The sequence below is a fragment of the Dipodomys ordii genome, unplaced genomic scaffold, assembly GCF_000151885.1.
Source record: "Dipodomys ordii isolate 6190 unplaced genomic scaffold, Dord_2.0 Scaffold13, whole genome shotgun sequence".
Classification (NCBI taxonomy): domain Eukaryota; kingdom Metazoa; phylum Chordata; class Mammalia; order Rodentia; family Heteromyidae; genus Dipodomys; species Dipodomys ordii.
This window is the reverse complement of record NW_012267229.1, coordinates 10,478,484-10,492,742: the sequence shown is the minus strand read 5'-3', so window position 1 is coordinate 10,492,742 and position 14,259 is coordinate 10,478,484. Positions and strand designations below refer to the sequence as shown.

Below are 14,259 nucleotides of genomic sequence, written 5' to 3'. Positions count from 1 at the left end.
GCTATATATAGCAAGCAAGTCCCCTTTCCTCCCAAAAAAAGGTTGGAAGGAATCAAATCAATATAGCAGTCATATTATACTAAATGTGAGTAGATCATCTTACATTGATCCAGTAAAATACTATCAGATTATGTTAAGAACATAACCAGGTACTATGTAGAAGGAAGAACCTTGGAAATTTTTTTTTTTTTTTTGGTCCGGTCATGGGGCCTGAATTCTGGGCCTGGGCGCCGTCCCTCAGCTCTTCAGCTCAAGGCTAGAGTTCTCCACTTGAGCCATAGTGCCACCTCCGGCTTTTTTCTTTTTGCTTATGTGATGCTAAGGAATCGAACTCAGGGCCTCAGGCATGAAAGGCAAGTGCTCTACCACTGAGCCACCTTCCCAGCCCAGAACCTTGGAAATTTTATAAAGCTAAAAGCCTGGCTCACATCTGTAATCCTAGCTACTCAGGAGGCTAAGATCTGAAGATCATGGTTCGAAGTCCACTTGGGCAGGAAAGTCTGTGAGATTCATGTCTAATTAAGCACCAAAAAAGCCACAAGTGGAGCTGTGGCAAAGTACTAGCCTTGAGCAAAAAGGCTGAAAACAGTTCGATTACAAGAAAACAACAAAAAAATGAAGTAATAATAAAGTGGAATTTATGCATCAAAATGATTCGTGGGTATTACCATAATTAAAGGTACAACTTATAAGCATCTAATACTCATAAGCTTGTGTGGCTAAATAGGTAAATAAAGCAAAAACAATGTGAAAAATGCGATATAGTAGTCATGTATGAAATATCAGTATGTTTCTTAGAATTAAATATAGTAGGTAAAAAATAAAAAGTATGAGGAAATGAGGTGTTTTCTAAAAACCTAATTACAGGTATATATAAAGAAAATAGTGTTTTAGAGTACTACAATAGATTTTGGGGTGGGGGAGGAGAGTATCGGGATTGAACCCAGGGCCTCATGCATGGCAGGCAAGCTCTCTACCACTGAGCTTTATCTCTGGCCCTTAAATTTTTTATTTTTATTTTTGTCGGTCATGAGGCTTGAACTCTGGGCCTGGGTGCTGTCCCTTAGCTCTTCAGCCCAAGGCAAGTGCTCTACCACTTGAGCTACAGCGCCACTTCCAGTTTTCTGGTGGTTTATTGGAGACAGGAGTCTCACGGTCTTTCCTGCCCAGGCTGGCTTTGAACCTCGATCCTCAGATCTCAGCCTCCTGAGTAGCTAGGATTACAGACGTGAGCCACCAGCGCCCAGCAATTTTTTTTTTATTTTTATTTTGAGAGGTCTTGTTAAACTAAGCTTATCTCAAACTTTCCATCCTCCTTCTTCAGTCTCTCAAGTAATGCCCCCAACCATGTTCAAGGGCTTGGTTAAAGTTTGTCAATGTCCAAGATACTTGATAAAGAAAATTTTAACATGGGTAAAGTTGAGATTTTGCAATCCACATAGTTGGGTAAATTAGAAAGGTAATTTATAGGATGACTCCTTTGCAACCTCTTTTCACGAAAGGTTCCCCTATCCTGCCTACATTTGTTTCTACTACAGAATTATTCTTAATGTATTTTATTGTATTGAGGTTTGAACTCAGGCACTTACTGTTTAAGCTACATCGCTAGTTCTCCTACCCCTCCACCCTTTTTGGTGGTACTGAAGTTTTAGTGTTTTCTTAAACTGAGAAGTTGGTAGTGGTAAGGAGTGTTGTGTGTGTTTATATTAATGTGTGTCTGTCTAGTATTTCTGGCCTTGTATTGTGGGAATTGCTTTATGTTTGAATTTAGTGCCTTTGTGTCACCTCCAGTAAACTAGCTTTCCTTAGTACACAGCAGGCCATATCCATGACCACATCTAGGTCATCAGTGATACTGTTAAAATCCATCTGAGATTTTAGGATAATATATGTGGACTTGCCTTTCAAATCTCTAAACTTTCAGTAAGTGTTTGACCATTCATTAGAACATAGAGAATTTAAAATTAAAAACTGGTGAAAATAAGCTGGTGCCAGGAGGGCATGCCTGTAACTCTAGTTACTCAGGAGGCTAAGATAGGAGAATTGCAGTTTAGAGTCAACCCAGGCAGGAAAGTCTGTGAGACTCTTTCTCCAACTAACCACTAAAAAGCCAGAAGTGGAGCTTTGGCTCAAGTAGTAGAGCATCAGCTTTGAGTAAAAAATTAAAAAGATGGTACCTAGGCTCTGAGTTCAAGTACCAAAACAAAACGAAACAAATGAAAAAAGCTGGTGAAATATAAAAGAAAAAGAACACCAATACATTTTCTTTTTTGTCAATTTTGGGGCTTGAACTCAGGCCCGGGTGCTGTCTCTGAGTTCTTTTGCTCAAGGCCACACTTCCACCTCCAGTTTTTGAGTTGTTAATTGGAGTCTCACGGAGACTTCTCTGGCTAGGTTGGCTTTGAACTGTGATCTTCAGATCACAGCCGGCTTTTTTTTTAATTGTGAAAATACCGTACAGAGGGTTACAATTACATGGGCAAGGTAATGAGTGCATTTCTTATCAAGCATTGTTGTTGCCTCCTCCTTTGTTTCCCCTTCTCATCCCTTCCCATCTCCCCCTCTTAATTCCTCTTCTCCCCACCCCCCCTGCTAAAGTTGTAAAGCTCATTTTCGTTCGCAGCCTTCTTGAGTAGCTAGGATTATAAGCGTGAGCTATCAGCGCCTGGCCATGAATAGCATATTCTTATACATTGCTTTTGCAATGAGTTGTTAAAAGCAGTTTGGAAAATCATTTGGCAGCATGGGGTTAACAATGGAAATTGGTATTCCTATGGCATAGTAATCCTTCTAAGCTTTTATTCTTAGAAATAAAAGCACAAGTTAAGTAAGGCCATGTGTAAAGGGATATTTATTATAGCAGTGTTATTAATGCCATCTAACCAAAAGAACGGAAAGGCAGAAAACTTGATAACGTCCATAGCTTGGAATATGCTTCATGAAAAGGAATGCATTCAACTATTTCCCATTAGCTGAAGAAGTTCTTTCAGTTTTGCTGAGAAAGAGGTAAAAAAAAGTTTGTATAGTAATTAATCTTTGTGACCAAAATTGATTTAAGATAATCATGCATATATTATAGGCTTATGAGTTATGAAGAAAATAGTTAAGGATGCTTGAAAGGTAGTTAAATGTGTATCTTGATTGGAGGTAGTTGGAGTAATTGGGAAGGTGAATAAAAAGGGAGAATTGTTCATTAGTGAGGGGGAAAGGCTTGTTCATTTCTGTACATTATTTGTAGAACTATGTTTCAAGATATCAAATAAGTATTTGAAGTAAAGAGACCTTTTCTAAATATGATAACTGATTTGCAAACCTAAAACTAATCTTAGAAGTCCATAGAAACTCTTCAGAACAAACAAGGTGATAGAGAGCTATAAAACTTTTTGAGCCTAAAACAAAGAATCATGGAAACACATGCACAAAATAAATAATACCCAGTGGGAAATTTATTTATCTATAAAACTAGAAGACTAAAGTAGTTTTTATGTTTTGTTTTTTTTTTTTTTGTCAGTTGTAGGGCTTGAACTCTGGGCCTGGGTGCTGTCCGTAACTTGAGCCACAGTGCACTTCCAGTTTTTTGGTAGTTTAGTGGAGATAAGAGTCTCAGGACTTTCCTGCAGGGCTGGCTTTGAACCTCGATCCTCAGATCTCAGCCTCCTGAGTACCTAGGATTACAGGCGTGAGCCACCAGTGCGTGGCTGCATAATGAAAATAAATTGCAACCCTAGGATTAGTGAAGTCAAAGCATTGATGAGACAGGATCTGCTATCATTTTGTCAATACCTAAAAGTGTTTTGAAACTTCAGATTTAGGAATGTGTGGGAAGAGAGATGCTAGTACACACTGCTAAATGGCCACAGTGGGTGGGCTGTGTTATGGTTCGAGGTGCTTTCCCACCACAGCTATGATGGCCTCAGTACTGTTGTTTTATGTGCACATGGCTTGTTCTTATTTTTTTAAACAAAATCCTATTTATGTAAGATCTTATAGCCATTTTTATTTTTATAGTATAAACTATAGCTTTCCCATCTCAGCTAGAAAGAAGTATGTTTTTTGTTCATCTATGTTGGCTTTAATGTTTACATGTTCATTTTTTTTACATGTGTAGGAAATGTTTTATCCAAATTTGTATAAACTGAATATGTCAGATAATTTTCTACTATGGTGTACATTACCCAATCTGCTTACTTTGCATTGCATTGAGAATTAAGAAAGATATTGATAGATGATTGACAGACTGACTTTTTAAACATTTATTTAAATTACAGACTAACTGGATCTTCTGGGTTTGTAACAGATGGACCTGGAAACTATAAATATAAAACGAAGTGCACATGGCTCATTGAAGGACAGTAAGTAGTATTGGTTGATGTAATTTTTTTCAATTTTACTCTTTTAGAATACAACACTTTGGGGGGGCTGAGAAGGTGGCTCAGTGGTGGAGCGCTTGCCTTGCATGCCTGAGGCCCTGGGTTTGATTCCTCAGCACCACGTAAGCAAAAAGAAAAAAGCTGGAAGTGGTACTGTGGCTCAAGTGGTAGAGTGCTAGCCTTGAGCTGAAGAGCTGAGGGACAGCGCCTAGGCCCACAACCAACCGGACTCAAAAAAAAAAAAAGAATACAACACTTTGTAGCAATAATGAAATAAATGGTCACATCAGAAATTTACATACTTTCAATTGTAATGGTGAAACTATTAAAGTGTTTTAATAATTAACTTTAAAAGCATTATGAAACTTTAATACTGTATCATTTTTGTATGCACATGTTTTTTATTGTGGGCAGAGAAACCAAAATAAATATTATTGCTTAAATATGTTTCCTTCTGTGGCCACTCTAGCTCATGCCTTCTTTATGGTAGATCTTTTGTTTTGTTTTTGGACATGGGTCTTAAACTCAGGGCCTGAGTGCTGTCCCTAAGCATTTTCATTCAAAGTTAGTGCTCTACCACTTTGAGCCACAGCACCACTTCCCAATTTTTGGTGGCTAATTGGATATAAGAGTCTCATGGACTTTCCTTCCCAGGCTGACTTTGAACTGCAATCCTCAGATCTCTTAGCTCCTTGAGTAGCTAGGATTACAGGCATGAACTACTGTGCCCAGTTTTCATGGTAGACTTTAGCTCAATATTTCTCAAAGTCTCAAGGTAACTTTACACTCTTAAATTTAGAAGTTTCATTCCAAATAACTTTTGTTTATGTGCAATATATTTATTCATTTTAAAGCAACAATTATAAACTTACCTTATGTTGACATAAATGATGTTTTTATGGAGGAAAATGCCCTATAGGTATTAAGAAGAGTAGCACTATATCACATTTTCCAAATCCCTTTAATGACTAGCTACTTCAGGATTTCTTTTTCCTTTTTAAAAAATAATTTGATACTTAATCAGATTTAAACATAGATTGGAAAGTTGCAAATGAGAAGGAAAATTTTAAGTATTTGAGAAAAAGAAGACTGGCAGATTTATCTATTGCAAAAAATAGAAATTGCCAGTAGTTTTGTTTAGATGCTGGAAGGACTGGATGATTTGAAATAAGATACACAGGGAAGGTGGCTCAGTGGTAAAGCGCTTGCCTTGCATGCTTGAGGCCCTGGGTTCAATTCCTCAGCACCCAAAAGCAAAAAAACAAGCCGGAAGTGGTTCTGTGGCTCAAGTGGTAGAGCGCTAGCCTTGAGCTGAAGAGCTGAGGGGCAGTGCCCAGGCTCAGAGTTCAGGCCCACAACAGAACCCAAAATAAAAGAAACCAAAATGAAATAAGATACACAAATGTGATTTGAGCACTGGTGGCTCACACCTGTAAACCTCCTATTCAGAAGGCTAGATGGGAGGATTGACGTTCAAGGCCAGCCTGGAGAGAGAAGTCATGAAACTCTCATCTCCAATTAACTAGTGGAGATATGAGTCAAGTGGTGGAGTGCCAGCCTTGAGCAAAAAACTAAGTAAAAGTAAGAGGCCTTGAGTTCAAATCCCAGTACTGGCAAAAAAAAAAAAATCAAACAAAAGACAGTTGTGGAGAGGGAAAGAGAACTTGCGGTGGGCTTACTTGCAGAATCAAAGTGTCACATGAAGTAGTGAAAATAGTAGTATTGGAACTAGTCTGCCCAGTAGTGTGGCTTTGTTCAGTACAACTTAGTTATCATAAGATTCAATCTAAGTCAAAGCATATAAATTTTTTCCTAGATGTCGGCTTTTACTAGACAGTGCCATGAAAAGGCACAGGGATAGGCAAATTTAGAAAATTGATAGTGTATGAAATGATGTAGTGTGTTGAACAAGGGAGGAAGTTCAGAAATGGAAGGGCTACTGGATTGGTTCAGAGTATATTAAAGACTGACTACTAAATGAACTGTAAGTCCAGAGAGTCATGTACCATGTCTGTTTTGTTTCTTATCAAATGTTTAATAGTCTTGCACATAGTACTAAATAAATGTTTGAAAAGGAAAGGAATGTTGTTTACATATTAGCTTCTTTTCTCCTTGTAAGCTCTTAAAAAGTCGTTGTTTTTCTAAAATGTTTAATGGTTATGATGATGATTGTTTTGTTTTTGTTCTTTTCAGGCCAAATAGAATAATGAGACTTCGTTTTAATCATTTTGCTACAGAGTGTAGTTGGGACCATTTATATGTTTATGATGGGGACTCAATTTATGCACCACTAATTGCTGCCTTTAGGTAGGTTCAGTCATATAAATATCAGGTAACCATTATTTAATTTTTAAATTTAAAGGTATTTTCTGGATTACATTCTTACTGAATTCACTTGTGTTATCATTTTGAACATTTATTTAATGGAAGAGAAACTAGTTCTGGAGTCCTATCACCTGTGTGCTAGTCCTTACTGGGTTTCTGTGGATACTAAGTTTCTAGTGCTTGATCTGTTTTCAGTTTCTTTTTTTTTGGGGGGGGGTCTGGTCGTGGGGCCTGAACTCTGGGCCTGGGTACTGTCCCTCAGCTTTTCAGCTCAAGGCTAGCGTTCTACCACTTCAGCCACAGCGCCACTTCTGGCTTTTTTACTTTTTGCTTATGTGGTGCTGAGGAATCGAACCCAGGGCCTCATGCATGCCAGACAAGCGCTCTACCACTGAGCCATCTTCCCAGCCCCTGTTTTCAGTTTCTTGATGTGTAAAATTGTAATAACACTCAAGTTTACCTCCTCTTCTTGGTGGTAGTGAATATTTTAAATTCTTTTTGTGATTGGTAACTTGGATAATATTTATTTCTGTGAAAAATTTAAATTAGAAACTATGTCTATCTTGTTCCTAATATTATGTAGGCCTTTAGGGATTATGTGTTGAATGCAAATATAGGTGTGTGTGTATGTGTGTGTGTGTGTGTGTGTGTTCATGGATATGCATTATTTATGGCAAAGGGAAAGAATACACATAAAATAGTTAGTACCTGAGAATGAGGAATATAATAGTTATATATTGTGATTATTTTTTTCTCCAGCAAATATATTTTACATTAGTAGAGTCAAATAGTTTCACAAACTTTATGGGGTATTCTTTATTATTCTGATACTTTAGTATTTATGAACAGTAAGTAGCAGTGTTTATTATGTTATAGGCATGAGCCACCAGCACCCAGCATCTTCACCTCTATTAGGAGAGATTTTTACTCACTTCTCTGAACTAAAACCAAGACCACGTTCTGGGACTAAAAGTTTTACTTACAGTGCCAAAAGAACAGGCCATGGTTAGGCCAGATGAAGCATTTAGAATTATATCTGCCAAAGTATTGAGCATGTATGCCTTTATGCCAGAATTTGAAACATACCTTGTTTTATGACAAAATGCACCTCAGATTTTTAACAGAAGTATGAAACCTAAGTTTGATGTTATATTACTTGTTGTAGATTCATTTGTTATTTTGTATTTTGTATTATTATTTTGTTAGTCATAGGACTTGCTCTGGGCCTGGGCGCTGTCCCTGAGCTCTTCAGATCAAGGCAAGCATTCTACCACTTGAGCCACAGTGCCACTTTTAGTTTTCTAGTGGCTTATTGGAGATAAGAGTCTCACGGACTTTCCTGCAGGACTGGCTTTAACCCAACCCTGATCCTCAGTTCTCAGCCTCCTTAGTAGCTAGGATTGTAGGCGTGAGCCCAGCCTAGAGTTATTTTTTTTTTAAAAGAAAGTCTTACATGATGAGGTAGTTACTAAACTGTGATGATTATAGAGGAAGACTTATGGAAGCAGGAGTCTGTCTCACACTCAGTTGAAGCTGTACTTGCAGAGTTTAGTTGGTAGTCAGATTATGCCTTAAGTATGTTTGGAGAGCCCATATGTGCCTGAGGCAATTCTGCTGAGTTTCAGGTCTTAAAGAAATATCCAGGTGGTTTTTTTCCCCAAATTTTCAGAAATGGTTTTAAACAATAAAGGGCTGTGTTTAATGTATAAAACTATGAACAGCCTTAAGACAGTTTTTCCTTTGTTCAGGTTGAACAACTAGCTACTGAATAGTAAGTATCTACTTGTATTTACTAATTTCTTTAGGGGCTGGTATAAGGGAGGTATGCGGTAGCTTAGGGTGACATTTGGGTGGCATACTTTCAGTATTTCTTTCTCATATGTTTTCCATTGCACTGTGTGTTGAGTGAGATGTGTTAGTGTATATTTACTCAAAGTTCATTTTTGTCATAAGCCAATTGTTTTGTTTTTACTCTGAGAGAAATTCATATACTGCACAACTGTCTTAATTTCAAATTTTTTAAGAGAATGGAAGTAAATGCCTAGCGTCTGCCACTGAGAAGCTGATCCATCTCTTCCAGCATCATGTAGAGTTGGTAAAGTCATCCATCATATACATTTAAATGTCTTCACCATATGAAGAAGACCTTTAACCATTTCTTATTTAGTATCTGCTAGTGAGGTGCTGTAAAAGCTCTAACAGTTTAATCCTCGTCTCACTGTGAGTTTGACCTACATTTGAGGAAGCAGAGGCTCAGAGATGTCAGTAACATGCTCAGATATATGGAACAAGAATTGGAGCTCCTGTCTATTTGACCCTCAGATTCATGGTGGACTAACAGAGAGTGCAGGATCTCACACATGTGACTGAAATCTCCAAGTTTTTAACCTACCTGCTTCTCAGTGGTCTTGCAAGTATATATCCTGCCAACATTTCAGGGGATCCTGGAATAGATGGAGCACCTAAAATCTCAAATGATCCAAAACCTGAAACTTGTTGAATATTGACATGATACCACAAATGTAAAATTTATACCATTAAACCTTATTTCACGTACAAAATTGTTAAAGGTAACATTTAAAATTACTTCCAGGCTATGTATATAGGTATATATGAAATATAAACTTTTCTGAGTAGATATGGATCCTAACTCCAAAGGTATTATGTATATGCAAATACTTCCAAATCTGAAACAAACCTGATTTCAAGTATTTGGATAAAGATTAACCAACAGCTATAGAAAGCCAATGAAAGCATGATGTCTGAAACCTTTAGTTTTTAAGCTCTTTGATCAAATTTCACCTCAGAGTCTTTCACTAACAGCCTTTCTAAAGCAGCACCTTCTGTTCTTTCCTCTGCCTTGTTTTACCTCATGGCATTATGTCTGCCTGGTGTTGTATATACATATGCACCTGTGTGCATGGATATATCCAGGCTTATTTATTTCTCCAGCTAAACTTCACTAGGGCAGGGATATTGTCTTGTCATTGTTTTATTCCTGCTACATGGAATAGTGCCTCACATGTTGTAAGTGCTTAGTAAACTTGTTAATTGAACACGTACATAATGGAAAATGCACCAGGACTTTGTAATCCCTGGATCTTAGGGTTCCAGGACTCTATCTTCATGTTAAAAAGTAAATGAAAATCCCATCCTTTCCTCATCTTCATTCCTTACTTAGGTACTCCTTCAGTTACTTTTATATATATTCAACCTAAGTTCACATAAATGTCCACTTATATTAGGCCTGTTGTTCTGCAGTCTCTGCTTGTTAGTCTTTGCCAGTTTATAGATTCCTAATGATTCATTTAACTGACTCCCTATGGAGAAGCACATAGGTTGTTTATTTATTAGGTGGAGTTGTATGTGGGGAGAAAATTACATGGGACCTGGTAAGGATCTAGTTGTTATCTGTATGTAATGTTGGTGGTGAATCAATAATGGGACAAAAGTCAGAGACATAGAAATACAAATGATAAGCAACCAGGAAAAATGATAAACATCAGGAATATAAAAGGACTCAAAACTGCATAAAAATCACTTTTTTAACTGTATAAAAATCACTTATTAGCAAAGCAAATCAGACAAGGTGAGGTGGAGCCTTTCAACTTTTCATTTTGTATTGATAGGATTTTAAAGTTAGTATTTTTGTTCTGGAAAAGAAGTTGGTATTACGGATTAAGAGCCTTAAATGTGGCATTTAGATCCTTTAACTTAGTAATTCATTTCCTCACCTAGATTTATTGTCACCCAATCTGTGCTTATTTAGAATATTATGTACTGGGCTCCAAGAGAAGTTCTTTTTTTTTTAGTGTTAAATATGTTTATTGTAAACTTTAGACACAAATATAGATTTTTTAGGCCATTCACGTGTACATTAAAACAAAAAAGCTGCAAACTACAACAATATATGTAATTATACAAATGAAGCCACTCTGCGGTGATTACAGGATGGTTGTCTGTGCACGTTGATCAGAGTCTTTTGTCTTCGAAGCCTAAGATCCAGAAGTGTTGTTACTGCCCCTGAGAGAAGTTCTAAGGACAACCTAAAAGATTTTAGTGAAAGGGAATTCTTATGGAGTATTATTTATAAAACAATATAGAAATGATACTATGAAGATAATAAAAAGAAAAGAAAAAATATATATAACCAGGTAGGCAAACAAATACATTAGAATGCTAATAGAGTTGGGGTTTGAAGTCTTTCTAGTTTCTTTATATTCACATATATAAATTATAATTTAATAATTCCTTTTATTCTTATATAAGTAACTATAACTTTCAGTAGTACATAGCATTCACAAATTTGTTACTTCATGTGATTGTGGAGATTTAGGAGTATTATAACATATTTTGAGTACATTTTCTTTAAAAAATTTTTTTTATAACACATTTTATAAAGAAAGAAGAGAGGGCTGGGAATGTGGCTTTAGCGGTAAAGTGCTTCCCTCACATGCATGAAGTCCGCCCAGGCCCTGATTTCAAGCCCCAGGACTGGCAAAAAAAGAAAGAAAGAGGGGGGGAAGGAGGGAGTGAACCATTGACTTCAAATCTTTCTAGGGATAAAACCCCAAACTAAAGGAAGCCTAGCAAAAATTATCTTTTTCTCAGCAGATCCCGAACAGACAGGGTAGCTTTGTGCATTGAGCTTAGGAATTCATCTCTTTAACTGGATGTGGTTTAAAAAATTGTTAAAATGAAACCAGTTTTGAATTTATATCTGCCATAATTTGATGCATCTTTGTTTGTGTTTCCCTTAAAAGAAATGTGTTTCTATTTCAGTGGCCTCATTGTTCCTGAGAGAGATGGTAATGAAACCGTCCCCGAGGTTGTTGCCACATCAGGTTATGCCCTGCTGCATTTTTTTAGTGATGCTGCTTATAATCTGACTGGATTTAATATCACTTACAAGTAAGATATTTAAATCTAACTTTGTGATATTTACAAGAAAATATAGGGCACCAGGTATTTCACTAAGCAGAGTTGTGGGAACTGATTTTCTACTTCTCTTATGAGGAGAAAAAGTAAAATTCTCATCTTAAGTGGCAGGACCACAAATTCAGCCTAGTGTTACTGCCATGGAGCTTCTCTGGAAGAGTCCCTTTTTCCTAGTATTGGATAGAAACATTTGTGTCTTTCTTTTTTTTAACTAAGTAAATAACAGATATGTACTTGTCATGTCATCATGAAATCCATACTCTTTAAGTATTGTGAGACCCAGTTCATCTCCAATTATTCTTCTTCATATGAGAACCCAACAGGGTTGATTTGATTTCATTATTTGTAGCTCAGGTGCTAGCTGTGCAGTGTTGAGTGACTCTACTTGGGCTGAATGATAAGTGCAATTATGCCAGGTGAATTGAAGAGACAGTGAGATCTTTAAACCTGTGTAGGAGGAAGTTCTGGTAAACGAGTATTGCTTTGTATTGACTTTGTTTTCCCCTCTGTCTTTATAGTTTTGACATGTGTCCAAATAATTGCTCAGGCCGAGGAGAATGTAAGATTAGTAACAGCAGCAACACCGTTGAGTGTGAGTGCTCTGAAAACTGGAAAGGTGAATCATGTGACATTCCTCACTGTACAAACAACTGTGGTTTTCCTCATCAAGGCATTTGCAATTCAAGTAATGTTAGAGGATGTTCCTGCTTCTCCGAATGGCAGGGTAGGAACTTCTTTTAATTCACAGAATGCTTCTGTTTAATGCATCGGAATTGAATTTATTCTTAGTGTCTGTACAATTTATGTTGATAAAATATATAGCACTTAATGTTTCACATTCTTTCATTGTTTCTGCATCTATGTTTGTGGTCTCCTTAGTACTATGGAGGGTTTGACTCCTCTTCAGCTCATTCAAGGAAGTTGCAGAACTTGGGCTAAACCATAGTGCCATAAGAGACCATGTCAGACATTGCATGAGAGTGCATAGCAGACAACAAGAGTTGACAAAAGTACTATTTCCTCAGAGTTGTTCTTTTTTTAAATTGTTATTATTAAGGTGATGTACAGAGGAGTTACTGTTTCATAAGTCAGGTAATAAACACATTTCTGCAGTGTCACCCCTTCTTTTGCTCTCTCCCAGTTTTTCTCTCCTGTCATTACCCACAAGTTGTATAGTTCATTTTCAACATAGTGTCTACTGAGTACTACTGTGTTTGTTTACCCTTTGTCCCTCCATTTCTGTGTCCCACTACCCTACGAAGACAGATAATAGAACAAACAAAACCAAACAAAGAGAAAAACTCAAGAAATAAACAAAAATAAACCAACAAAAATGCGATCACAATGCCATCTTCAACAGCAGTAAAAAAATTGTTTCCACTTCCTGAAATTCATATAAAATATCATTTGTATCTTCAGAAGCATGAAGGCATTGAACCTTTGGGTTCTTCCCCTAAGAGTATCCTTCTTTAGTCTCACTGTGTGTGAATGTCTAGAGTCCTGTATAATTTATCATGTCCCAGAGTATTTTAGATGTAACTACCACATAGAAGAGAAAACGTGGTGTTTGTCTCTCTGAGCTTGGCTTACCTAACTTAACATGATTTGTTCTAGGTCCAGAAATGTTCTTTTTTTTTGGGGGGGGAGGTCCAGTTGTGGGTTCTGAACTTTGGACCTGGGCGCTGTCCCTCAGCTCTTCAGCTCAAGGCTAGTGCTCTACCACTTGAGCTACAGCGCCACTTCCAGCTTTTTTTCTGCTTATGTGGTGTTGATATTGAGGAGTTAATAGCTGGAGTTAAATATTGTTAGCAGAAGCTAAACCTCCTGAGAATGGAATCTGTCTCTTGCATCTATAAAGTTCTTGGCTTAATCAGAGGATCGAGAGGTTTTGTTACTGTGACTAGGTCTGGTTGTTGTATTTTAGCCCTATAATTTTTCTTTGTTTTGCTCCCTCTCTCTTTTTCCCTTATTTTTGGTTTTACTGGGGTCTGAACTTGGAGCTTCATGCTTGCTAGGCAGGTATTCTCCTATTTAAGCCATACATTCAGCCTTTTTTTCTTTGGTGATTTGTTTACATATTTTGCTTGTGCTGATGTTAGCATTCAGTGCCTCATGCTCTTTTTTTTTTTTTTTTGCTTTTTTACTAACAGCTAGTGTTCTACCACTTGAACCACAACTACACTTCTGGCTTTTTGTTAGTTAATTGGAGATAAAGGTCTATGGATTTTCTTGCCCAGGCTAGTTTTGAACTTCAGTCCTCAGATCTTAGCCTCCTGAGTAGCTAAGATTACAAGCATGAGCCATTGGTGCATAGCTGTTCTAGTTATTTTTGAGACAAGGTCTCCCTTTTTGTCCAGGCATGCCTAGATGATCATACTCTTAGTTTATTCTTCCTATTGTACCTGGGATAACAAGTACATACCATCACACCCAGCTTTTCCTGTTGAGATATGGATCTTAAGAACTTTTTTGCCCAGGCTGGCCTAGAACCTTAATCCTCCAAATCCAATTTCCCATGTAACTGAGATGGCAAGCATGTGCCACCATACCTAGCTATTGGTTCAGATGGTGTCCTGTGAACTTTTTCCCCTAGGCTGGCCTGGAATCTTGATGCTTCCAATTTCAT

The 14,259-nt window shown here is 37.3% G+C and overlaps 1 protein-coding gene across 2 annotated transcripts in view; it reads left to right on the top strand.

Annotated features, from left to right (window-relative positions):
- Atrn (attractin) overlaps positions 1-14,259 on the top strand; it is a 95,130-nt gene that overhangs the window by 26,180 nt on the left and 54,691 nt on the right. For both annotated transcript variants that reach the window (XM_013011039.1, XM_013011040.1), the window contains exons 2-5: positions 4,269-4,352; positions 6,564-6,677; positions 11,478-11,606; positions 12,152-12,357. In XM_013011039.1, the coding sequence (XP_012866493.1) occupies positions 4,269-4,352; positions 6,564-6,677; positions 11,478-11,606; positions 12,152-12,357 (533 nt within the window). The remainder of the gene's footprint in view (positions 1-4,268; positions 4,353-6,563; positions 6,678-11,477; positions 11,607-12,151; positions 12,358-14,259) is intronic.